The sequence below is a fragment of the Lycium ferocissimum genome, chromosome 3 (genome assembly GCF_029784015.1).
Source record: "Lycium ferocissimum isolate CSIRO_LF1 chromosome 3, AGI_CSIRO_Lferr_CH_V1, whole genome shotgun sequence".
NCBI lineage: Eukaryota > Viridiplantae > Streptophyta > Magnoliopsida > Solanales > Solanaceae > Lycium > Lycium ferocissimum.
In genome coordinates, this window is record NC_081344.1 from 18,110,769 (window position 1) to 18,138,310 (window position 27,542).

A 27,542-nucleotide genomic window follows, 5' to 3' on the forward strand; every position below is an offset into this window, starting at 1 on the left:
TCATCCCGGTGTTCGTACTTATGGATTTGCCAACTAAACCCTTCTACCCTTTAAAATTGAGCATTGTAAACCTCTCTGACATCTTCCCCCCACCCCACCCTCGTTTCTTTCCCCCCAGCCCACCCTTCATTCTTCCCCATCCCCTCCCCCATTTCTTCTTCCCTTTCTCCCCCCTCCCCATTTTCACCACCTTCACAACTTCAATCAATAGTTGAGAAAAATAATTTTCATCTCCCTTTGTCTTCCTCATATTTTCTTTATACACAAACCCAAAAATACAAAGAAACAAATCAATAATTTTCAGGTGGGGTTCCTTTTTTTTTTTTTTTTTTTTTTTTTTTTACTTTCTCGCTACATTTCATTGTTGTTTAAGCTTCATAAATTTCTGGGTTTCCTCTATATTTAGCTTTTTGCTCTACTTTTTAATAGATTGATTAATTTTCAAAGTTTTTGGAGATCTTTCCTCGAACCCGAGAACAAGAGAAAATGTTGAGCTTAAAATTGCATTCAACGGCTCTGGCAAAATGTTGAGCTTTGACGCAATGAAGTAGACTGATGGTAATTAGTGATTTTGTTGGTGGATGATGGTGGTGGTGGGTGGAAGTGGGAGATGGGAGGGTGGAGAGAGAGAGAAAGGTTTGTTTGTTTGTTTGTTTTTATTTTTTTTATTTTTTATTTTTTTAAGAAAAAGGAATAAATTTGTTTTTTTCACAAAGCTAATTTTTATAAAAATAAATGATGATATGACATTAATTTATCCAGGTGGATCTGAAGTGTCCTTCATGTCAGGGCGAGTGTGTTACACACAGCGTCAGAGGGGTTTACAATGCTCAGTTTTAAAGGGTAGAAGGGTTTAGTTGGCAAACCTGTAAGTACGAACACCGGGATGACAAAAATGGACAAGTACAGGGGCCTCCCAAACTATTCCGCCTTTAATTTATAATTACCGTATAATTTGTGTATAATTAATTAGACTCTGTTATACAATAGTTATATACTGATTCACTGAGTATATAGGAGACAAGTATACATTATTACAGTTAGGCAGGTAAAACTATATTAGTTGTCTGGCTAGAAATGTTAAAGAGCCCTAATTGTTTCAAGTGAACTCAAGTGATCCGACTAGTTGGGCCTTTCACTTGATACTGTATTGGTCCATTTTCATTACATGATCCTTGGGCTCTTTCTGAAGGTTAAACTTGTAAAGATCGGGGCCTTATGATGGGCAATTTGCACGATGGTCCTTATTCGGGAGGGATATTTAATTTTTGGCCCTTAAATTGCTGGTCTTTAATTTTTGTCCTTCGCCTAATACCCGAGGTTCTAGGTTCGAACTCCGGCTCAGTAAGAAAAATAAAAAATCGCAAAAAAGAGTTTCGTAGCAAAATTAGGCAAATTAATATCTCTAATTTTGTGCAAATATTAGGCCTTAAGGCAGAGGTTTCGCGAAAGTCTTGCCTTGCGATTTTTTTTTTTTTTTGACTGAGCTGGTTCGAACCCAAAACCTGAGGATATTTTCGGCCACTTTTTTAAGCGAAGGACAAAAATTAAAGGCCAGCCATTTGAGGGACAAAAATTAAAGACCAGCGCCTTTGAAGGGAAATCGACGCAAAAAAATGCCTTATGATTAAAAGAGTGACTTTAATTAGTCAGAATTAAAATGCAGCCTTGTATAATCATTGATTATTTACGCTTTTGAAGTTCTTTGTTTAGAAATTCAGTGTGATTCTTTTTAATTTATGTGTGCGTTGTGTGTGTGAGAAAATCTTTTAATGGTCAAGTCAGTCGTATGTGATATCATAAATAAAAGATTATGCTAGTTGCAATAAATACATCTGAACTTATCATATTCACAGGTGAAAGTAAATGACTTTGATCATATTATATAACTCATTAGACCTCTAAAGTTGGTGATGACAATATATGGTATTGTTATAGCCATAATAATAGGGATGATGCTGATTATGATTTATGATGATGATGTATTAAAGCTATGCTAGTCTTGGAGAAGTTTGTTATGTTTAGGGGTTTCAAATATTCACAAGCGCCTAATGCAACTATAAATTACACATTCTTTGACCAGAGGAAAGGGAAACTAAATTAAGAACTATATTTGGAGTATAAGGTCAAACTTAAGAAGTAGTCTAATTAATGTCAGAATTCCCTTAACCCTTTGATTCCATTCGTGTTTTCCCTTAACCCATTCAGTTCCAATCGAGTTGAAATCGATCATATGAATCTTTATTGATTAAAAAAAATATCTTTATCAGGTTCAATCTTATACTTTTTTCGTATTTGTAGGTAGATATGAATTTTTAATTCACAGGAAAAAAGTCACAGTTTCTCCTGTAAACAAAGGAGAAGAAAATCAACATTTAAAATGAAAATTAAATAATTGTAAAGAATACTTCATGATATTTGACGTGAAACCAAAAACTTTTCCATTCATATAAATAGTATGCTTCATAAATTTGGATAAGCCGAATCAATAGTATTCAAATAAATATTAAACGATTAAACAAAAAAGAGTGAGGTCTCCATAAAACATTCGGTGTTGCAGATATAAGTGTATTTTTATCATTAGAAATTTGTGAAAGTCCACTCTTTGAGAGTTTGCGTCCTCTATTTGGCTGCAGAGTGCAGAATTTGAATAAACTCAAATGCAAGAAACTCAAAAGAAAAAAGAAAAAGAAAGAAGAGTATTTGTCATTTTGAAAATTGAAAAGTGACATGTCAATAAAAATATGGAAAATGAGGAAGGGAAAAATGGTCAGAAGTCATACAAAAATGAACTAAACACGCAGACAGCTAACAAAGAAATTTTATTCTTTTTTTCTATGTTCAAAATAATGGTAGACCAACAAGTTGTTGAGATTTTCAACTCCTCCATCCCCTCCACACACACAAAAAAAAAAGGTATAAATATAGATAAATAAATTATAAACAATTCGCAAATTTGCAGGATTTGATATAAAAAAGGGATAATTATTTGTTAGTCTCTAAATTATTGATAAATTCTGATTTAGGTTATATTTGATTAAGTACATTTAACCAGCTTGAACTAACTAAAATGTTTATTTTTGGTCCTTTCTATAAAATAAATGTGATATCGAAACTATTTAAAACTGCAGTACCCTTAAGTATGAAGTAATGAATACATTTAACAAAATACATGAAAATTAATTTATTAACATTTAATAATTCTCGAAATTGTGAACATTCACAAGCAAATGAATAAAAAGTTCACATAACAGTTTATTAAATATTAAATGTGCTTAAAAAGAAATCATAAGGACCAAATTCATAATCTACTTATAACATACTAGTAGTGCAATTTTCCTTGTAACAACCAACGTATTTGATTTTTACTGTTTAACACATATATTGTAATTCTGGGAATTACATATTTAGAAATGACACAAAATAAACCATAAATTACAACTTCTTAGAACTATTTTTTTTTGAAATATTGTAGCAATTGTTTTGATTTTCCAAATAATAAAAGCAACATGTAAAATGAGAATGGAGATCCAAATCGAAATACAGCTAGCTTAACAACGACTCCATTGCCTCGAAAAAGGACTCCTCTACCAATTTATTTACCTTTTAGTTTGCTTCCAAAATATGTTTGAAGGCAAATGATTTTAATGGTTGGTGAGGGAAGAAAAACAAAGAATTGAAGGTAGCTAAAAAAGAAGACAAATATTGAATTAATACATCTTATATATCTGTCTCTAAGATGAGAATAGTTCAAATATAGTTAAATCACAAGCAAATAAAGGTACGTCTGCACTTTGGTATATATTTCCTTGAAATTCAAGAATTGTCTATTCGCCTCTCTAAATTTTTCCAAATGTAAATCGAAATTTGTTCGAGACTGAAGTTGCAATCTAATGGATATAACTTACTTTATTCTACATCTAAAAAGTATTCTAAAATTCAAATCTCACTAAAAGTCTTTCCTCTTTTTGGTTTCCTGGCTCTTATTCATACAAAAAAGAAAAAGAAAAAAGAAGAAGATGTTCATTTAAATATGTTTAAGTTAGCCTGAAATGTAAATAGTATTTATTGGTGGGAAAAGGAAATTACATGTCATGAACAAATTGATAATTAAAGGAGGTTTGGTGTACATAATTCTTATAGCCTGTTTGGCCAAGCTTCTAAAAACAACTTATTTTAAAAAGTATTTTTTTCAAAAGTATTTTTGGCTAAAAGCAGTTTGTATTTGGCCAATTAATTTAAAAAGTACTTTTGAGCAGCAATTAGTGTTTGATCAAGCTTTTAAAAAGTGCTTTTATGTGTATTTTTCTCAAAAGTACTTTTCAAAAGAGTGCTTTTGGGCAAAAACTATTTTTTTTAAGCTTCTGAAAAACTGCTTTTGCTACTCCCCAAAAACACTTATTTTCTCCCAAAAGCTTGGACAAACACCTCACTTTTTTTAAAGTAAGCACTTATTGAAAAAATAAGTACTTTTGAGAGAAAAATAAGTTTGGCCAAACAGGCTATTAGTTGCCCACTTAAGTATGAGGCAACAACCAAGAATTATTAAACAAAAAGGAAGATAAAATAAGAAGGTTAAAAGTGTGATATTGTGATTCAAATAATGATTATCTTTTATATATGAATTATAAGAGTATCTTGACTGTGACCTTTAGAATCTCATAACGTTAATGCAATTATATAAATAGGTATTTATTGCTGAATCCAACTAATACTGTAGTATAACAAACTATTTTTAATCTACTAAGAGAATCTTAGTGCGTAGCAAAAGTTATTTTTTGACTTCTCCTACCTTGGTGGTCCTCAAATGATTCATTTGGTGATTTGGTGAATGTACCTGTGTGAAATGTCATTGGACTATTCATATAAAATAATAGAATATTTGTTAAACGTCAATCGGTGCCGTTGTAGGATTATTTAGATATGCTCAGTGTAATAATCTGGATTCTGCAATCCTCTTCAAAAGAAAAGCAAGCAATAGTGGTAAGGTAATTGACTATCATCAAAGGTTACGGTGGGATAGTAGGGGATGTGAGCAGTATGTGGGATAGGACGGCCAGCTGCATTGAGGAAGCAGCTAGAGAGGTATTGGGGGTCTCACGAGGCCGCCGTGGTGGGCACCGAGGAGATTGGTGGTAGAATGGAGAAGTCCAAGGGAAGGTAGAAGCAAAGAAGCAGGCATATATGGTAGTAGATAGCAAGGATGATGAAGAGAAGCAGACGAACGAGGAAAAGTATAAGATGGCGAGAAAGGAGGTGAAGTTGGCGCTTTCGGCGGCTAAAACGGCGACCTTTGAACGCCTTTATGCGAACTAGAGGACAGAGGTGGGGATAAGAAGCTATTTAAGCTCGCCAAGGCGAGAGAGGAAGGCACGCGACTTGGATCAAGTGAAGTGCATCAAGGACGAGGATGGCCAAGTATTGGTACAGGAAGCCCGCATTAGACAGAGATGGCAGTCATACTTTCATGAACTCTTGAACGAAGGAGCGGACATAGACATTGTGTTGGGAGACTTGGAGCACTCTGATAGGCGTCGCGACTTTGGTTATTGTAGGAGTATAAAGGTTGAGGAGGTTAAGGGAGCTATTCGTAGGATGCGCGGGAAGAAACGACGGACCCGACGAGATTCCCGGAGAATTTTGGAAGAATGCGCGGGGTAGGCTTGGAGTGGGTATCGGATTGTTTAATGTCATTTTCAAGACAGCGAAGATGCGGAAGAATGGAGATGGAGTACAATGATTCCGTGTACAAGAACAAGGGAGACATTCAAGGTACTGACAACTATAGAGGTATCAAATTTGCTAAGTCACACTATGAAAGTGTGGGAAAGGGTGGTGAAATGAGGGTGAGGAGAGATGTGTCTATTTCGGAGAACCGGTTTGGTTTCATGCGGGGCGCTCGACTATAGAAGCCATTCATATTGTAAGGAGGTTGGTGGAGCGATATAGGGAGCGGAAGAGGGACTTGCACACGGTATTCATTGACCTAGAAAAAGCCTACGACAAGGTGCCAGAGAGGTCCTATGGAGATGCTTGGAGGCTAAAGGTGTACACCGTGGTGTACATTAGAGCGATAAAGGACATGTATGATGGAGCTAAGACCAGGGTAAGGACGGTAGGAGGAGACTCGGAGCACTTCCCTGTTCTGACGGGGTTGCATCAGGGATTAGCTCTTAGCCCGTTTCTATTCGCCTTGGTGATGGATGAATTGACGCGACAAATACAAGGCGAGGTGCCTTGGTGTATGTTGTTCGCAGATGACATAGTCCTGATTGACGAGACTCGCAACGGAGTTAACGATAAGCTGGAGGGCTGTAGACAGACGTTGGAGTCTAAAGGATTTAAATTGAGTAGGACCAAGACAGAATACTTGGAGTGCAGGTTCAGTGGCGTACCGCGTGAGGTTGATGAGGAAGTGAGGCTTGGTACCCAGGCCATTCAAAAGAAAGGAAGTTTCAAGTACCTTGGGTCTATTAAACAGGGAGATGGGGATATCGACGACGACGTTTCACATCGAATTGGTGCAGGGTGGATGAAATGGAGACTCGCCTCCGGAGTGCTGCGTGATAAGAAAGTGTCTCCAAAACTTAAAGACAAGTTCTACAAAGTGGTGGTTAGACCGACTTTATTTTACGGAGAGGAGTGTTGGCCAGTCAAGAAATGTCACATTCAGAAGATGAAAGTCGCGAAAATGCGAATGCTGCGGTGGATGTGTGGACACACTAGGAGGGATAGAATTAGGAATAAAGATATCCGAGACAAAGTGGGAGTGGCATCGGTGGAGGACAAGATGGGGGAAGCAAGGTTGAGATGGTTTGGGCATGTGAAGAGGAGAGACAGAGATGCTCCAGTGCGGAGGTGTGAGAGGTTGGCTATGGATGGTTTCAGGAGAGGTAAAGGGAGGCCGAAGAAGTATTGGGGAGAGGTGATTAGACAGGATATGGCACAGTTTCAGCTCACCGAGGACATGACCTTAGATAGGAGGTTGTGGAGGACTCAGATTAGGATAGAAGGCTAGGTGGCTTACCCTTTCACCATAGTAGTTGCAGTTTCGCTCATTTGTTTATTGCCTTTTGGTTTATGCATTTGATTGCTGCTTATATTTGTTGGCCCGTTGTACTTTGATTATTTTACTTATCTATAGTAGTTACTGCTCCTTTCTTCCCGGACTGTTCTACCATGACTTTCTCGCTTTTGGTATTCATGTTATCATATTGTTTTCGATATGCTTGGCCCTATCTGACCTTTTGTCTTGTTTTCCTCTTGTCTTCCTCTCTTCTCCTCTCTTGAGCCGAGGGTCTTTCGGAAACAGCTGCCCTACCTTTCAAGGTGGGGATTAGGTCTGTGTACACTCTACCCTCCCCAGACCCCACATGGTGGGACTATACTGGGCTTGTTGTTGTTGTTGTAGTGTTCCACCATTCTTAATTGAAAGTTTTGAATTTGAACCTTAAAAATGGAATTGCTTTTAGTAATAAATATTTTACTTCTTAAAATGAATTATTTTGGGCACGAATTCGAATTAATTGGGCACTATATGAAAATCCAAAAAAGAAAAAATTAGTAACCTTTCCAAAGTGAAAAAAAAAAAACATGAAACCAGAGACAAAATAACAATATCACGAAGGAGGAAAGAAAAAGTAGAGACAAATCTAAAATTTTAAATCCGTAAATGTGATATATCAGGCACCCCTATGTTAATTAATGCATTCGATCTTAGAATAGTATTATCAACCTTTATTTTTTCAACTATACATATATAACTTAGGTTAAAATAGTAAATTCGAAGAATATCATTGCGTGACAGTAAAAAATTGAAGCTTAACATTTATTTCGAACAAACTCTCATACTAGATAAGTTCAATGCCATACCTTACCTGATCAAAGTCTGAAGCTTGAATTGCCACTCAAATTCAAAATTTAGATTTTCGAATTTGGAACTAGCGCAATAGTCTATAAATATTCAGTTTGTTCTTTTCCATTGTCGTCGTATCCATCTATCGAGATTCATGATCATTACTTAATTCTAAAGTATACTATACACAAGAGGGAGTAAATTAAACGTAATTTATTTTTGTCTTGTTGAAGAACCTGATTCTTCAACCAAAATATTTAGAAATGTTTTTATACGTAAAGCACAATAAGTAAAGAACAAACATAATTTTACGTGAAAAATTTCCTTGGAGGAAAAAAAAGACGTTATATATGATTATTTGGTAAAACTAGAATGACTTTTTTTTAATTAAAAGAAAATCATTTAGTAATTTATTTTGATTTTTAGGCAGTCTTAATTGATATCTTTGTTACGAAAAAATAATTTGATAATCTTCTAAATTTTCTTATTATAGAAAATAATTTAATTTTTGTTATAAATATTATTTAATTATGGATGTCTATCTTTAGGAGAAACTTTAGGGTTTGTAACTTTGGCACCAAGTTAATTTTCTCCTATAAATAGAGATGTTCTTTTCATTGTATAGAATCCCTTCAAGAGAAATAAGATGTTATATCCCGTATTTTAGTGCATTGGACCAATCCAGATTAATTATGATAAGTTAAGGACGAAACCATTTCGGGATACAAAGTCGAGACTTTTGGACCTTCGATTTTATTTTGAGTCATGAATTGTGCATGAATGTGTTGCATGGGACAATTAGGAAAATTTGGGACCAAAAGTGATTAAATTGGAAGTTGGAAATCATCCATTTTCCATGAAGTGGCCGTGTAAGTGTGGGAGTTGGCCCACACAAATTGTGGACAATTTGTATTGGTCCAACACTTGTGTGGGCCAAGGGGCAAGTGTGCACTTCATATAATAGCAAAAGATGACCACTAGTCTTCATTTTCATTTCAACACTTAGACAAAAAAAAAAAGAGAACAAGAAGTTGAAGAAAGTGAGGCTCTCGGCCAACATAGAGAAAAATCAACTTCCATTCAAGCTCTTCCAAAATTATTTTGTTGATGCAAACCCACTATTTTGAGGTCCCTAAGTAGCGTGGAAGCATTGTTCGGGTCATCCAATCACCCGTTGTGTAGATCGCAAACCCTAGGCAAATTGGGGAGTTGAAGAAAAAAGGTAAGAATCAATTATGTTTTATGTGTTATAAAGGTTGTATGCATGTTGTAGTATGTTAAAATGGAAGAAATTCATGAAATATAGTATGTTAGAGTTGAGGCCACATGAGAGAGGTTTGGCCGTGTGAGGTGTGTGTGTGTGTTGTGTTGTATTGAAGTGATGAATTAAGTTCTATATAGTGTGTTGATGGTTGTAGTGTGAAGAAAAGAATTAGAATTATCCATAAATGTTGTTGGTATGTTGGACAAAAATGGGTCATATTATATGACAATGAACGAATTAATATCGCTTAATGTTTTAGTCGTCGTCGTTATGAATTCTATGTTGGAAATGAATGTTTAATGACTCAAATTGATGTTGTGATTGTTGCGGACTGATTTGGAGGATATTGTACATTTGATATAATTTGTATATTGATGAAAATAGCATTGCTAGAATGTGAATTGTTGGTGCAAATCATGATTTGAAAATGAGGAATGTGTTAAAGTGAGGTTCTCGGGTTTGGGGGCTGATTTCGGGTGAATTGGAAGAATTGTTGGATTGTTTGAAATGTTGTATGAATTGTTTGGAATGTCCTTAAATATTATTGGTATGGGTTCGGGTTAGTATTTGAATGTATAAGCGTCGATGTTGGCTTGAAGGTAAGCCATTGAATCAATTTTATGAATGTTGTTGCATGATGGAAAAGAAGCTTATTAATGTATATTGTCTTCCGGATTGGTTATTGATGTTGCTAGGTTGGTTGTTGTTGTTGTTGTTGATTGATTTGGCCGAGTTAAATTCTCGGGGTGGCCTATTTACAGGGGAAATGCTTTTAAATTTCTGTAGAATTAAGGGCTAAATTGGAATTAAATGCCCAAAATGTTTATAGCTAATGTTTGGCATATTATGAATTATTTGTAGACCTTGGGCAGCCCGAGACGTAGGTTGGATTTAGCTTGAGCTTGGATTATATTGGAGAGCGTTTGAGCTATGTAAAGCAACCTTCTTTCTTTGGCATGCCTTAGTTAAAAATAGGCTATGACACGAACTTCGAGGAAACTCTATTCTCGCAATCCGAGCATGTCTAAGATACGCACTTGTTTCTTGATATTCATATGTTGATGTTAGGAAATATTGATCCTATGTCCTTGGAATTATTGAATTATAAAGGTTGCATGAAAGTTTGGTCTTTTTTTTAAAAGAGTTTATTCTTTAACGATTCAAAAACTACGAACGCCCATAACTTTCACAGAAAAGCTCGGATTGCCTTGAGATTTTCGTAGAAGGTTGTATGATGTTAGACGAGTATGTTTTCCATAGGCGGGCCCAGCTCGGGTCTACACCCGTCCGTGGGTCCCGCGACGTTCCTTTATGTAATTTCGACAACCTTTGAAAGAGAATGTTGTAATTATTATTCCGATTTCAAATATGAATATTTTACTTATCTTTTGGATATATGACAATGATTTTATGCATATGATTCCTCACGACTCCGCTCGTGCATTCTGTTATATCTTTCGCCGAGTCCCGGGCCGGTTCTGTTGTCGTGCGCACTTTGTTATACTCCGGTGTTATGCTGTGTTTATGGTTCACCGAGCTCCTCGTTCGAGGGCCGGGTTCCTCGATATCTGGTGTTATGCTGTGTATGGCGATATGCTGTGTTTGATATGTGACGGGGATACGGAGATTTGAAACTTTCTGTGTTATGCTTGTGTTATGGCGCCATCGACGGGCGGCGACCATATTTCCCTCCCTATGCATGACTTATATTTTGAAGTAACATTTTGATATTTTGAAAATGCATTTACTTTCTGTACCTCTATTTCGATTACGACTCCGATTTGTATACTACATTTTCTGCTTTGCATACTCAGTACATATTTCGTACTGACCCCCTTTCTTCGGGGGGCTGCGTTTCATGCCCGCAGGTACAGACGCACAGTCAGGCGACCCACCAGTTTAGGACACCTTTATCTGCTGTTGGAGTGCTCCTTTTCTCCGGAGCCCATATTTTGGTATATATTCGTTCGTTGCATTTGTATGTACTTATTCAGGGGTACGGCGGGGCCCTGTCCCGTCATATGATTCTCGTCTCGTTGGGTTTAGAGGTCCGTGGACATGTATGTGGGTTATGCCCATTACGTACGCTTGTGTTTGTATATGTTATGTTCTGGGCGATCCCCTTTCGCCGTGGCGCCTCGTCGGCTTGCATTTGTATATGTTTTGGGCCGTTGCGCCATTTGATAGCCTTGCCGCTTTGATATATATACGATTGTGGTTGAGATGTGTTTGCGACGCTTTGATATATTCCGAGACAACATTGATATTTATGTCTGTATAAGCCATCTGTTTGCGACTCGGATCTATGAATGTGTTTGGGTGCCCAACTCGGGCACTAGTCACGGCCTACGGGGTTGGGTCGTGACATAAGAACTCTCCCCTCTTCTCTCTTTCTCTACAATTATTCTTGTTCTTTGCTTTATTATTTTATAACACGTTATCAGCACGAGTCTCTAACCTTTTATTGGAGTTTAATCCATATTGGTATTACCATGTTTAAGAGCTTGATGGTGCCATTCACTCTTTAATGGAAATAAAGGTATTATCCCAATTTCGTATATGATATATTTATGTAGAAGCTATTTTGTTATTTATGTGGTTGCAGTGAAAAAGATATGACATATTCTTTTTATGGAGGAGAACGAATCACAAGTATGTTTACAATTCTCCTATCCGCGAGGTATGCTCACTAATAATTCTCTTTACGGTGAAATCATGTTTACATAGATTGAAATCAATTTTGTTGGTTGGGTCCGATCAAAATACTCTGGCCCCGATGAAATAGAATGGTGAACAGGAACAATGTTGTATGAAGTGGATTTGGAACAAAAGTAATAATCAAGGTCCAGAAGAACCTAATTGTTTATATACAAGAATCATGACACCAGTAGTGTCCAAAATATCTGATTATGAAAAATAAATTGAAAGCTCCTGAAGAGTTTATTTATTATTATGGCATTCATCCTATCTCCAAAGTTGTTATGATCGAAATACAAGTAGTAAACCCGAAGTTTACTAAAGTAAATGGTTATCATATTGAAGATTTAGATGATTGGAGGACTAAATATTTCAAAATGTCATAGTGGAAAAGAAATATGAATATGAAAGTTTACCCGATTTGTACTACAAATATAAGCATAATGGATTGCATGCCACAATAAACCAGAAGTTTATTGGTACAAAAATAATTCATGTCATAGTAAACTAGAAGTTTACTAAAACAAATAGCACAGGGCATGGAAAACCTGAAGTTTACTAGTATAGATAATTTTATTAGTTGGCATGAGCGGTTTGGCTATCCCGATTCAAATATGATGTGCAAATTAAGTATTTGACATATATTGAAGAACTAGAAGATCCTTCAAGGAATTATTTTTGTTGCTTGTTCTCATGATAAGTTGATTATACTGGCTAATGTTGGGATTGAATTCCCTAAATTCTGAAAAAATATAAAAGGTGAATATGGGCCCGTTCACCTGTTATGTGATGTCTTAAATAGATGCATCGATAAGACGGTCACATGTGCTTTTATTGTCAACCCGCAGTTTGACATATGCAAAGTTACTTGCTCAAAATAATTGAGTTGAGAGCACAATTTTCAGATTATGTAATCAAGATAATTCATCTTGTTAATGTTGGTTTATATCCAAGCTGGTTTGGCGTTAAATGCCTCTACTAAATAGCTAAATCATTGTTTATGAGAACAAAGCTTCATGTGTTGATCTGAAATATGATATATTGCATACAACAACACTTATATGCTTCAGACCAAAGAATTATGATAAATTCTCTCCTCACAATTGGTTCAAGGTCAGAAACCAGATATTTCCATCTAACAATTTTTATGTGTGGTATATGATTAATTAATCTACAGTGATGCACAAAGATGGATTCCCCTAACGAAGACGGGATATATGTTAGTTTTTCTAACATAAAGGGGAGAGAAGAAGCAGCTGAGAAATATGTTATGAATTATCATTAGTCTGATCCTCATTCAAAAGATAATTCAACTCAAATGCTAGAAGCATTTGCTGACCCAAAGTTAATTTCTAATTTCAGCTGCAAAATGCTCCTATTAAATTCATGTCCCTGAAGGACAGAGTCTACAGCATGCATGAAGCGTGGTAGACTAACCGGTTCGAAACGCAATAATCATTGAAAAGAAAGATGAGCAAAATGATCAATGATCATTATAAGGAGACAATGATCATTATAAGGATGTCTATCTTTAGGAGAAACTTTAGGGTTTGTGACTTTGGCACCAAGTTAATTTTCTCCTATAAATAGAGATGTTCTTTTCATTGTATAGAATCCCTTCAAGAGAAATAAGAACTCTCCCCTCTTCTCTCTTTCTCTACAATTATTCTTGTTCTTTGCTTTATTATTTTATAACAATTTTAATGATTTTGATGTAATAAAAGTAACCATGTATCAAATCAACCCATACCATACATGGAACAACAATCCGACCAGGCTCTAGTAAATGCACATTTCAGTACTTCCTCTGGTTCAAAAAAAGTGTTTACTGAGCCTTTTTATTTTAGTTTCAAATAAGTGTACACCTTTAAAATTAAAAAGAAATTAACTTTATTTTTTCAGATTTGTACCAATTTACCGAAGGCAATAAATAAGTAAAAGACTTATTAATTAAGATAATTTAGTCAAAATATCTATTTTTTCCCAGAAATTAGTGTTTTCTTAAGAGATAAAAAAGGCTAAGCAAACACTTATTTTGAGCTAGATCAAGTTATTTACTTTTTGTCATCATTCTTCTGTAAAGTGCAAAAATATTAAGTACCACAAGAGAAGAGTATTTTGTTCTCTTTGACGGCTTCACTATTTCTCCTCCCTTTTGACTACTCTTTTAATCAACCGAACAAACTGAAAAAAAAAAAGGTTGGTAGACACAAACTGAGTGAGTTGAACGTAACCCAAATTAAATATATATAGAAATAAATACTACAAGTAGTACAATAGCAGTACTATACTTTTGAAGAACCAAGAAACAAACCCAACAGACGGTTAGGTGTTCATTCTATATATATATACTCAATTACATATATAAGTCTCTATGAATGTGTAGTGGAAAAAGATGATAATTTTCAAGTTTCAATGAAAGCTCAACAAGAATAATGATGTACCAACTGGGCAAAGTTTACATATATAAGTCTCTACGAATGTGTAGTAGAAAAATAATGATTACCTTTTATATATGAGTTATATGAGCATCTTGACTGTGACCTTTAGAATCTCATAACGTTAATGCAATTATATAAATAGGTATTTATTGCTGAATCCAACTAATACTGTAGTATAACAAACTATTTTTAATCTACTAAGAGAATCTTAGTGCGTAGCAAAAGTTATTTTTTGACTTCTCCTACCTCGGTGGTCCTCAAATGATTCATTTGGTGATTTGGTGAATGTACCTGTGTGAAATGTCATTGGACTATTCATATAAAATAATAGAATATTTGTTAAACGTCAATCGATGCCGTTGTAGGATTATTTAGATATCCTCAGTGTAATAATTTGGATTCTGCATTCCTCTTCAAAAGAAAATCAAGCAATAGTGGTAAGGTAATTGACTATCATCAAAGGTTACGGTGGAATATGATAATTAGTGTTCCTCCTTTTTTTAATGGTGCAACTATACATATAATAACTTAAGTTAAAACAGTAAATTTGCATAATATCATTGCGTTGAAGCTTAATAGTTATTTTGAACCGACTCTCATACTAAAAAAGTCCAATGTCATTCCTTACCTGACAGAAGTTTGAAGCTTGAATTGCCAATCAAGTTCAAACTTTAGATATTCGGGTTTGGAACTAGCGCAATAATCTATAAATATTCAATTTGTTCTCTTCCATTGTCGTCGTATGCATCTATCGAGATTCATGATCGTTACTTAATTGTTATTCTAAAGAATACTTATACAACACAAGAGCGAGTAAATTGTGTATGCGGAATTTTTGCCTTGCTGAAGAACCTGATTCTTCAACCTAAATATTTAGGAATGCAGTTAAACGTAAAACGAGTAAAGAACAAACGTAACTTTGCGTGAAAAATTTCCTTGGAGGAAGAAAAAGACGTTTTATATGATTATTTGGTAAAATTCGAATGATTTTTTAATTAAAAGAAAAATCATTTAGTATTTTTTTATGATTTTTAGGCAGACTTAGTAGATATCTTTGTTACGAAAAATAATTTAATAATCTTCTAATGTTCTTATTACAGAAAATAATTTAATTTTAATGATTTTGATTAAATAAAAAGTACCCATGCATCAGAGACGAGACATGGAACAACAATCCAATCAGAGGCCGTAGTAAATGCACATCTTCAGTAATCTCTCTTGTTCAAAGTAAGTGTCAATTTACAAAATTAAAAAATAATTAATTTTATTTTGTAGATTTGTCCCTATTTACTGAAGACAATAAATAAGCAAGAATCTTATTAATTAAGAATAATTTAAACAATTTTTTTTCTTTTTCTAAGAATTAGTATTTTTAAAAGGGGTATAAAAAGATTAAATAGGCACTTACTTTGAACAGTATTTACTTTTTGTCGTTATTCTTCTATAAAGTGCAAGAAATATTTTAGTACCACAAGAGGAGAGTATTTTTGTTCTCTTTGACGGCTTCTATTTTTTCCAGCTTTCATTGGACCGGAGAGGTGCCCTTCACTTTTTGACTACTCTTTTAATCTTTTCCTTCTCACCCATCAACTGAACAAACTGAAAAAAAAAAAAAAAGAACGTGATAGAGACAAACAAAGTGGGTTGAACGTAACCCAAATATATATATATAGAAATAGTACTACAAGTAGTACAATAGCAGTACTATACTTTTCAAGAACCAAAAATCAAACCCAAAAAACGGTTAGGTGTTTATTCTATGTATATTTGTGTACTCTATTACATATATAAGTCTCTATGAATGTGAAGTAGTAGAAAAAGATGATAATTTTCAAGTTTCAATGAAAGCTCAACAAGAATAATGATGTACCAACTGGGCAAAGTATGTTACATTTTTTTCATGCTTTTATTGTTGTTTGATTCTGCATTTGAGTTGAGTTGGGGAGATGAGAGATTGGCTTTACTTCAACTAAGATCTTCTTTAGGATTAAGAGCCAAAGAATGGCCTATAAAGGGTAACCATTGTTCAAATTGGAAAGGTATTACTTGCAAGAATGGTAGAATTACTGAAATAAACATCTCTGGTTTTAAACGTACCCGAAATGGGAATCAAAATCCTCAATTCTTGGTTGATGCTCTTCAAAATTTGACTCTTTTGGAGTCATTTAATGCATCAAATTTTGCACTTCCAGGTTCTATACCTGATTGGTTTGGTATTAGGCTTGTATTTTTACAGGTTCTTGATCTTAGGTTCTGTTCAATTACTGGTGTTATTCCATCCACTCTTGGTAATTCGAGTAGTTTAATTGTTTTATACTTGTCAAATAATGGTCTTAGTGGAATGGTGCCTTCAAGTTTGAGTCAACTTTCAAGTCTTTCAGTTCTTGATCTTTCAAATAATTCACTTGTTGGGTCAATTCCTGCATCACTTGGGTCACTTGGGAACCTTACTTTGCTTGATATGTCGTCGAATAATTTGTCCGGGGCGATTCCTCCTGTCATTGGGACTTTATCTAAGTTGAAATTCTTGAATCTTTCTAATAACAGTATATCTTCTTTGATACCTGCCCAACTCGGTGACCTTTCGAGTCTGGTTGACCTTGATCTCAGCTTAAATAGTCTAGCTGGAGTAGTGCCTAATGATTTAAGAGGATTAAGGAACTTACGACGAATGAAAATCGGGAAGAATTCTCTATCTGGTTTATTGCCTGGTCACCTGTTTGTTCCTCTAAGCCAGCTGCAGTTCTTGGAAACAGACCATAATAATTTTACTGGCAGTCTTCCTGATGTATTCTGGTCAATGCCCGGGTTGCAATTTCTTGATGCCTCTGCGAATAACTTTACTGGTACTCTGTCTACTCTTGGCTCAAATGTAAAGTTCCCGAGTGCAGTGGTTAACCTTTCTCAGAATATGTTTTATGGGAATCTGCCGCCTGTACTTAGGAGAGTCAGTTTTCTGGATCTATCAGACAATTATTTCCAAGGCAAAGTTCCTGAGTACGGGCAAAGGACCGTGTCCCTTAATAGAAATTGCCTACAAAGATTGGGAAGTCAAAGGAATACAAGTGAATGTGCATCTTTCTATAATGAGCGGGGCTTGATATTTGATAATTTTGGAGTGCCAAATGCCATTGAGCCTCCGTTTCCTAAATCTGACACGAAGAGTCACAAAAATGTAATCACATTAGCTGCTGTTCTAGGGGGTATCGGATTTATTGCTATAGTGATAATCTTTATAATGATGCTGATTTTTTGTTGCTGCAAGAGGGGTGTGACAAATCAAAAGGTCACTGTTGTGGAGCCTGTTCCTGCTAGTGCAAGTCCTTCTGGAGCATCAATGAATTTTTCAAATTTAGGAGAAGCATTTAACTACCAGCAGATCCTTAAAACAACCGGTGAATTCAGTGATGCAAATCTTATTAAACATGGACATTCAGGTGATCTTTTCCGTGGTATCCTGGAAGGTGGGATTCATGTAGTTGTTAAAAGAATTGTTAAAAAGGAAGCATACTTATTAGAATTGGACTTGTTCAGCAAAGTTTCTCATTCTAGAGTAGTCCCTCTTTTAGGACACTGTTTGGAAAATGAAAATGAAAAGTTTCTGGTATACAAATATATGCCAAATGGAGATCTCTCTAGTTCTTTGTTCAGAAAAAACAATTCAGATGATCATAGTTTGCAGTCACTTGATTGGATAACGAGACTGAAAATTGCTATTGGAGCTGCCGAGGGTTTGTCTTATCTGCATCATGAATGTTATCCGCCTCTTGTGCACAGGTATTATAGGGCTCGTTATGATGCATTCCTCTTACTTCCGCTTATCATGCAGACTAGACCTATCATTTTTATTTATGTCAAACTTCCATGTTTGGATGTGCATATACAGTATCCTGACTATCTTAACCATAAGTTATCATTGTGACGGGACAGGTGATCATTAATTTCAGAATAGTAGTTGCATTTCCTTCTACATTTGTTCTTTGGTTTTAGATGTTTGGTGAATATTTGGTAGAATTAGTGTAATGAATGATATGCCTGTTTTATTAATATGTGATATTCCCATCTCAAAAAGAATCAATATGTGATATTTGAGAAGATTAACAACTTCTATTATTCGTGAAAGATAAAGTGTTTAAGTTTCCTCCATACTAATTGGCGACACTGAAAAAGCCTCTTCTTACTGATAAAATTTGACCAAGTTAATGCTGGCACCATTTTGCACTTCTTGAATTTCAACAGTCTATCGGTGCCAATTAAGTCAATACCATAAGAGCCGGTTCAATATATGCTAGAGCTGGATGATTTAGCACTTAAATATACTCCGAGGTGTTCCCTTTTTGGAGCAAAGTGGCCACAAGATACAAACTAGAGCTGGATATTTAGCAATTAAATACAGTCCGGAACTATTCTTTCCAGTGATCTAAAAGCTTGCTAGGACACGTGAATTGGATGAATCTCGTCATAAGCTATTTACAGAAAAATGAAACATGCGCTGTCTTGATATTTGAAACCAAATTTTGTCTTGACATATCCCCGTTACACCTGACAAGAGTAAGGGTGAAAAGAGCAAGTCCTTTACTCTTTTGGTCATTTTTGTGTTCCGTCTGTCCAGAACAACTTGGATCACAGTTGAAAAAGGGATTTAACCCTTCTTTGAAATTGTCCTTATTGAAAAAGATTTCTATTGAATTTTCTCAAATCGTTTCAGCAGAAGCTTGTAGGGAATGATAATTCAACGCTCCACAAGCTCGATATGTCTTAAAGGTGCTTTCCAACTTTGTGGATTTACAACATGTCTGATTGTTTGAAATTGATCCAAAACGTAGATAAATAGCAAAATATCAGATGACAGCTGTGACAATTAGCTTCATGGAATTTTACAAACAGAAAAGGAATAGACAAGACTTCATCCTTGATGTGTCCTATAATGTGCCCTTTTGTAGATCTGCAATCTCCATGAAATGTTGGATTTAGAAGCTTGAATCTATCAACTTGAGGGTTTTCATTATATGTCCTTTATGTGTTATTCACGTGTAATAAATTACACATTTCCATAACAATACGATTTGGCCAATTAGGGCCCACGGCGGTAACTTGTAAATACTTTTTTCTTTTGATGGCGCCATGGTTATATACACTTTTACTAGCTATGCTCTCTAGTTGCATGCGTGGCTACAATATTTCCAATTTAGCAAGTTCTGCTTTCTTCTAGATTTTATGTCTAGTGACATGGCTTCAGATTCTCTATTATTAGATTTCCTTCTGCTCTACCATATTAAAATTTATTTCTAAAACAGTGACTAGCAAATTTATTTCCTGGATTTCCTTTGTACTTTAATAGATCCATCGAGCTCTTTTTGAAGTTACTTTGAATATTTACCATATTTATAAAAAAAGTTCAGATATTCACCATGACTTATGTCTATTTCTTCCCTTCCCCCTTGGTTCAAATTTTAATCATATGTCTCTAGTTCACTATATGTTACTCCTTCACTTTTCAAACGCCTGCATAATAGACCGTGCATAGATAGTGCATGAAAAGGAGAACCAATTGCACAAGTTTCTGCATTGACATTACATTGTGCCTTTTCCCTGAGCTATTCAATGAACTGTAAAAGACGGGTTCTATACTATTCTTCTAAATGGTTACATTGTCTTTCTGCTGCACTGCAGATGAAAATTCTCACATCTCCGTCATATAATTTTTCTTAAGTTTCAATTCCCACCCCCCAACTTTTTATCAGATTTATGCCTACGGGCACCTATGGTGACACACCTTTTTTAAACATTGTCTTGCTATATTTACAGAGATATCCAAGCAAGCAGCATACTTCTTGATGATAAATTTGAAGTTCGGTTAGGGAGTTTGAATGAGGTCTATGCACAAGAAGGAGACACCTATCACAACAGGATTTCCAGGTTGCTGCGGCTGCCACAGTGAGTAGTTGTGGCTCTCTTTATATTTTATTTATGTTACATAACAAGATTTATATTTGGGATTGAGGCACAGTGAGTAGATCTTTCCTCTAATCTTCTTTCTACACTACCAAGTTTTATTTAGAGCCTACATTCTCCCCACAAGAAACATTTTTTTCTTTCTGCAGAAATACTGAAAATGATTGCATTTTTCTCGATTCTCGTATGTGTTTCAGATATTATGAGTGGTTGGGATTGTCATTTCCTGCATGACATCTATCTCATTTAATAATAACAAGTAATTGTGGTATATTGTTATTACCTCTCACCTGGAACTACTTATTGATATAGTTTTTTCTTCCTACTACACAGAACATCGGAACAAGGCGCATCAGGTACTTGCCATTTGTTTAATTCAATTATAATAAATAGAGTTTACTCGATAATATGAAATTTATTAAGTCCTGCTTTTCTGTGATAGCCTACTGGACTTTCTAATCTTCTTTTTTGATGGACAGGTAGCCCTAATGCCACTTGTGCATACGACGTTTATTGTTTCGGCAAGGTTTTGCTTGAGCTAGTAACCGGAAAGTTGGGTATTAGTGCATCTAGTGATGATACCATGAAGGAGTGGTTGGAGAAAACACTGTCTTGCATTAGTATATATGACAAGGATCTCGTAACAAACATAGTAGATCCTTCCCTAGTCGTAGACGAAGATTTATTAGAGGAAGTATGGGCCATGGCTATTGTTGCCAAATCTTGTCTCAATCCCAAACCTTTGAGGAGACCATTAATGAGATATATCCTTAAAGCTTTGGAAAATCCGTTGAAGGTAGTAAGGGAAGAATACACTAGCTCCGAACGACTTAGAGCAACTTCATCCAAAGGGTCGTGGAATGCTACTCTATTTGGGAGCTGGCTTCACAGCTCTTCAGATGTAGCAGCGGCTGATAAGGTGGAACGTGCAAGTAGTTTTAAACGGTCAGCAACTACGGGGTCTCGTGAAAGTGGTCAGTCTTTCTCAGCTAGACGACACTCAAAGGAGATTTTTCCCGAGCCATTGGATGTGCAAGATGTGACGAGAACGCGTGATGAATAGAAGGTTATAGTTCTTGATTCTGTTTCAATAATGCAGCTAGCAATTCATTCGGGTGCCTAACCTGTTGGTACTCTGTACATTCTACTCCCATTCAAAGGAAACTAATGAAGACAGCATCAATTGTTTATGGCTTTGGCTTTGAAGGTTTTGCCGGTACAGTTTGATATACAGCAGGATTTAGCAGAGTGTTGGTTCTTTTTTTCTCAATTGTGTTTTGATAGTTTGTGTTGGGGTTCATTCTTTTCTGTAATTGGTCTTCTCTTTTGCAAGTCCCTCCATGAAATGTAAATTATAAAGAATCTGCAGTATTCATGATGGAGGAGAGACAGGAAAGATTGATTTTGTTGCATTTTTCATCTGTGAATGGATTTGACATATATACATTAAAATCAAAGGCTTACCCTTTGTTCTCTCTTGCCAATTTTATAACTTGTGGCTACCTGTATATTATTTCCTTTTATTGCTTTTGTTCGACTCTATAAGAATTATTCTAATCTTCAAGTTTTACTTTAAGCTTTCAGATTTTTTGAAGCAAAGTAAAAGAGCAGCCTGGTGCACAAAGTATTCCGTGATCATACAAGATATGTAGCCTCCAAATGCAAGTATTAGTGACTGATTCTATAGCTCGAAACCATGATTTATTGGTCATACAGATATAATTTTACTATTGCTCCAAGGTTCGCCTTCTTTTGAAGCAAAGTAAATTGGAAAAAAAGTATTGAAACTAGTCTAAATTTGACAGTTTAGTGTATGTTTTAAAATATTTTAACATTTTTGAAAATTTTATATTTTCAAAATAAAAGGTTTACCTTGATTGTCTGTTCAGGTAAACAAACTAAATTGAGAGTGTAATAAAAAAAAAAGAAAAAAAAAAGGAGAAAACAAATGCAGAAAAGGAAACTAGGACAAAACGAAGGTCCCGCCGAGATTTGAACTCGGGTTACTGGATTCAGAGTCCAATGTCCTAACCACTAGACCACGGGACCTGATTGTACCTTGGTACGTATAATAAAGTAATAATGGTTAGTTTAGTAGCAAGAGTTTATTATATCACTTTAGAAGAGTATATACCTAGAGTATAAATAAACCAACCGTGGTTCAAGAGTAATCGTTGTAGGCGCTTGTTCTGCCCTCAACCACATCTCTGTAGGCCCTCTCCGAGCAGGCTTATGAAATCACAGCAAGTTCTTGACACATGCTTCTAATATATCTACTTTTAAAGTACGAATTCAGATTTTCTATGATTACCCAAAAGCCCAAATACACAATAACAAAATTAAGAAGTAGAATGCCTCTCGTGTAACTGAACCACTTGAAGTTTCAGGGTGACCTCTGTAGGCCCTCGTTCTGCACCCCAACACATATCTGGTACAAAGCTATAAATAATGACAATACAAGAAGGAATAGCGAATTATTCAGCACGATAATAACAGATAAGTGAATTGTTTCAACAAAATAATTAAAGAAATTTAAAATGAGCAATTGAAATTGGAAAAAACAAACGGTTGACTTTAGTTTTTCTCACTATTGTTGAAGGAGAGGACTGAGAGTTGATCGTAGAGAGTGATTGCTAAGACCTGGAAAGAGGAATTCAACGCGAAAATAAGCTAATAAGTGATTCAATTAAATAAATCAAGTAGGAAAATTTGAACAATAAAGTCGTCGTCAGAAAGCTAAAATATTAACAATACAATTACTAACATGTAACCCTGGAAAATAATGAATTGGGAAATAAAGAAACCCCAAAAGATAAACTTTATAGAGCAAGTCGCGTTATGGCCAAAATCCAAATAATCAGATATGCAAACATAAGCGGACAACGGGACAGTAAAAACAATTAGATGAAACTATCAAAAGGAAATAGGCAAGGGAAAAGAATTTATATATAATATAAAGTTAGGCATAGACAAAGTGATGTGACACCTCTCTATGGTCATCATTCTTATTTATCTTTTTTCTCCTTTTTTTGAATTTTTCTAAATTTGTTTACACATAATTTATTAACTAATTGACTTTTAAAAGCCTCACAAAATGAATGTTAGAACTAAATTCAACGTTTGAGTAATCAAGTCAAATCTTTAAGACAAATCAATTAAAACCCAAATAACCGGTATCCATGGGGAATTAACTGAAGGTGACTAAAAAGTCTCCAAATTACTAAAGGTGACGTGTAGGGCCCACCCCATATCAAAACCCAATTAAATTTGGGATTAAGAAAATTGGGGTTCAAAATGTAATTTTTAAAACTTCTTAATCTTTTACAAACTACAAAAAAACCCAAAACACCAACCCATTATACTAAAACACCCACCCATTATTCAAACATCCCAAACCGTTCCCTCCCCACAACTCCCTCGCACTTCTTCCATATTTCAAAATCAAAACTCCCAAGCAAACAGTTAATCTCCTTCACTTGGACATCTCTCATCTCTCCTCTTTTCTTGTCATCTTCTTCTTCACCCTCGCCGTAGTTGCATTGCTATTCGCTTCTTTTTTAATATCAAGGTAAAGTTTTTGTTTCACTTGTTCCAAAAGTTATTTGGTAGAAATTGATGATTTTAGTTGTAGAAAAAGAAGAAGAAGAACATGGGTTTGTCTATGTTGTTTATTTTGTTGTTCCTTGTTCGAGAAACCCTTATTTGGGGTATTTGTTTGACTTGTTGGGGTTTTTGCGTTTGTAAATAGCGTACATTGTTCTCAAATTATGGTTTTTTGTGATGTTTTTGTTCTTCTTCTCCTTAAGATTTCGAAAAAATGGCTTGCAATCTTGTTGATTTTTTGGAACAGATGAGTAAGTTGCTGCAGCAACTTCAGCACTTGTTTGACAGTTGTAGACATTTGCTGAGGTTGCTTGCTTTAAAACCCTCTATTTTGGTGTATTTTGGAGTTAAATACTGTTGTTGGTGTTGGTGTTAGTGTTGGTGTTGGTGTTGATGTTGATGTTGATGTTGATGTTGGTGTTGGTGTTGTCTTGTTATGGTATGGTTTAGGAAAAGAAAGGATAAACAATTATTGCACATACATTTGATGTATTTTGTTTAACTTGTATGATTGTGTGTAATACCGTAGTGGACGATTTGGCTGTTGTCTTGGAAGTAGATGCTTGTTGTTTTGGTTTGGTTAAGTGTTTAGGAAAAGCTTGGATAAAATCCATCTTGTTGTTGTTATTGTTGTTATTGCTTTTGTTGTTGTTGTTGTGTGTTTGTAGTGAAATAAATGATTTTTTCTATTGTTATCCTGGTATGGTTCAGGGTTTAGGAGTAGATATCCAAGTAGATGGTTTTTTTGTTCTTGTCCTAGTATTTATCGGATTGTTTATAGAAGCTATGTCAATGATTTTTAGTTGTTGCAACAATTTCTACACTTGTGCCAACAAGTAGATAATATGTTGCAACAACTACAAATCTGTTGGACATAGCTTTAGTTTTTTGGTTCTGTTTGTAGAAGATATCCAACAGATTTTTAATTGTTGCAACAAGTTATACACTTGTTGCAACAAGTATACAATATGTGGCAACAACTACAAATCATTGGACATAGCTTTAGTTTTTTGGTTCTTTTTTAGAAGATATCCAATAAATTTTTAGTTGTTGCAACAAGTTATACACATTTGCAACAAATATACAATATGTTGCAACAACTACAAATCTGTTGGACATAGCTTCATTTTTGGTTCGTTTGTAGAACATATCCAACGATTTTTAGTTGTTGCAACAAGTTATACACTTGTTGCAACAAGTATACAATATGTTGCAACAACTACAAATCTGTTGGACTTAGCTTGATTTTTGTTCATTTGTAGAAGATGTCCAACGTATTTATAGTTGTTGCAACAAGTTAAACACTTGTTGCAACAAGTATACAATATGTTGCAACAACTATAAATCTGTTGGACATTGCTTCGATTATTTGGTTGTGTTTGTAGAAGATATCAAAGATCTTAATCACTTATTCAACAAGCTGAAGAATGCATTGCAACAACCTATTCACTTGTTACAACAATTACATCATTTGTTGCAACAAATTCTTCGATTGTTGGGGAATTCTGTTACTTGTTGTATTTTGTTTGATCAAATGCTGCACTTCTTATTATCTGTTTACTTTGAATGAAGCACTAATCAGTTGAAGTTTTTTTTTTCTCCTGTGTGTAGATAAAATGTCTCCAGCCAAAAGAAAAGTTGAGAAATCAGCGAGGGTCATAGAGATAATAAAAAAGCTAGAGTGCAATCATCATTAGAGAATCTTGCTTGATTTAGCAAAATCTATTGTTGAATCGGCAAATATAGAGGAAAGAGACAAAGCAACTGACAATCAATCCTCAGAAAGAGAGGAAGTACAGAGCCAAGAAGCAGTAGATACAAATGAACAAAGTGAAGAAGAATTAGAAGCTGAAGAAACTGCTGATGGAGTAGATGGATTGGATAAAGATGATGAAAAGGACAAGTGCTTCCGAAAATACAGTTCACTTGTCGACGTTCATAGCTGAATTAAGAACAAAGAAGAGAAATAGTGTGAATGCCAATTTAATTGCGAATCTTCTAGTAGATTGAACATAGATCATAACGGACCTTCCATTCTTGAGGTTGTCAAGGTTTTCGGTATTGACAAGTATGCGTGAGGATGCCGTTGAATGAAAATAATGATTTGACCGTTGATCTTACGGTCAAATCGAAGCATGGGTAAGAACTTTGATATGTTTAGGTTAATTCTTAAAAAGCAGGGGTTGGAGGATTTCTTTAGGAAAAGGTGTTTTGGGGTGTATTTGGATCTGCCTGAAGAGACAGGTGCACGGTTTCAAATGAAAATGGTATATGGGCTTATGAAGCGTAGAATTCTTTCGGATGCAAAGGATGAGCTTTGGATTAATTATTGTGGCATGCCGGTGTGCTTTGGCTTGAAAGAGTTTGCCATAGTTACTGGCCTTAGATGTCATCCTTGTGAGCTTCCTACTGTTGTATTGAATAAGCCAGCCCGGACTAGTAAGACAGCCAAAGAAGCCAAGAAAGTAGGAAAGGGTGGAAAAGATAACAGTGAAACTGGTTTGGTGGAGTTAGTTGGGAAAAGCTACAAAGGAGATAAGCTTTGCTTGTAGATTTGCGGTCAAAACTATGTCAAAAAAGCATAAGCGATCCTTGTGTTTAGTTTGGTTTGTGCCTTTGTGTTCTTATGGCAAAAGATACAAGTCTCGAACATACCACTTGGTTTGCTTAAACTTGCGGAGGACTATGAGGCATTCAACAACCATGGATGGGGCGGAAAGCTTCAAGTTGATTGTTGACTACTTATCGAAAGAGCTTAAGCCAACGGTGAAGACAATCGATCTATATGGCTTCCCTTGGGCTTTCATGGTAGAGCATTTGCAATGTCAATTTCTTGTACTTTTTGTATTTCTATCATCATTCGATTTTTTGGTATCTTATTTTCTAGGCTTGGGCATTTGAAGCCATTCCTCACCTCCGACAACAAGTGAAGGACTACCCTTCGAAGTGTCTTTTCCAAGAATGCTTAGATGGTAATCGCAAAGAGCAACACTAGATTGAGTGTTGATCTTTTTAACCCTCCTTTGGAAGAGGTAAGCCTTAAGACATGTATATAGAATAAACTTGGTCATCTTGTTGGATAATGTCCAACAAGTATGACACTGTCCAAAAAGTATGACACAACAAGTTACTAATATGTTGGACAATGTCCAAAAAGTATGACACACAATTGCAACAAGTTACTAATATGTTGGACAATGTCCAACAAGTTGACTTTTGTTGCAACAAGTTACTAATCACATTGGACAATGTCCAACAAGTATGACACCTTTGTTGCAACAACCTAGTCATCTGTTGCATTTCATTATTTAGGACCATTTTAATATATCTACTTTTTTGTTGTAGGTTGTGCACCCATGGCTTGTCCCGACAGTAGCGGAGTTGGAGATGCCATTCCTTGCTTCCTTTGAGCCCTTACAATCTGTTCTCGATAAAATGATTGAGGGGATAAAATTAGAATTGGCTGAGTGACAAACCGTCAAAAGGGAATCGATTGTGGTAGATGTTGGTGGTGGTGGTGTTGTTGCTTTGGTGGTCGGCCCTGCATTGTTGATGACGTTGCGGCGAAATTGCCGGTGAAAAAATAATAGATGATGATGTTGATTTTGGTAGACAAACTCCAATTGGTGGTGTTGTTGGTGGACAAACTCCAATTGGTGGTGTTGTGTGGTGGACAAACTCCTATTGGTGGACAAAACTCCAATTGATGGAGATGTTAGTTGTGGCG

General features: G+C 35.4%; 1 protein-coding gene, 1 long non-coding RNA gene and 1 other non-coding gene across 3 annotated transcripts; 2 read left to right on the top strand and 1 right to left on the bottom strand.

Moving 5' to 3' along the window:
- LOC132051000 (uncharacterized) lies at window positions 1–657 on the top strand. Its single transcript, XR_009413543.1, has 2 exons — window positions 1–304; window positions 430–657. It is a non-coding gene; the product is annotated as an uncharacterized LOC132051000 (long non-coding RNA).
- A 15,181-nt stretch (window positions 658–15,838) lies between these two features.
- Window positions 15,839–21,740, top strand: LOC132049942 (probable LRR receptor-like serine/threonine-protein kinase At2g16250). Its single transcript, XM_059440931.1, has 4 exons — window positions 15,839–18,034; window positions 20,066–20,194; window positions 20,546–20,568; window positions 20,692–21,740. Exons 1-4 carry the CDS (start codon window positions 16,119–16,121, stop codon window positions 21,273–21,275), a joined length of 2,652 nt encoding a protein of 883 aa, XP_059296914.1. The 5' UTR covers window positions 15,839–16,118; the 3' UTR covers window positions 21,276–21,740.
- A 449-nt stretch (window positions 21,741–22,189) lies between these two features.
- On the bottom strand, window positions 22,190–22,261 carry TRNAQ-CUG (transfer RNA glutamine (anticodon CUG)). The gene has a single exon. It is a non-coding gene; the product is annotated as a tRNA-Gln (tRNA).
- Window positions 22,262–27,542: the final 5,281 nt, after the last annotated feature.

Bases quoted from the DNA above. Each gene is read 5' to 3' on its own strand.
- LOC132049942 (XM_059440931.1), top strand. From the start codon at position 16,119: ATGATGTACCAACTGGGCAAAGTATGTTACATTTTTTTCATGCTTTTA. The intron at 18,035-20,065 runs GTATTATAGGGC...CTATATTTACAG, and splicing joins TATCCGCCTCTTGTGCACAG to AGATATCCAAGCAAGCAGCA. The intron at 20,569-20,691 runs GTACTTGCCATT...TTTGATGGACAG, and splicing joins ATCGGAACAAGGCGCATCAG to GTAGCCCTAATGCCACTTGT.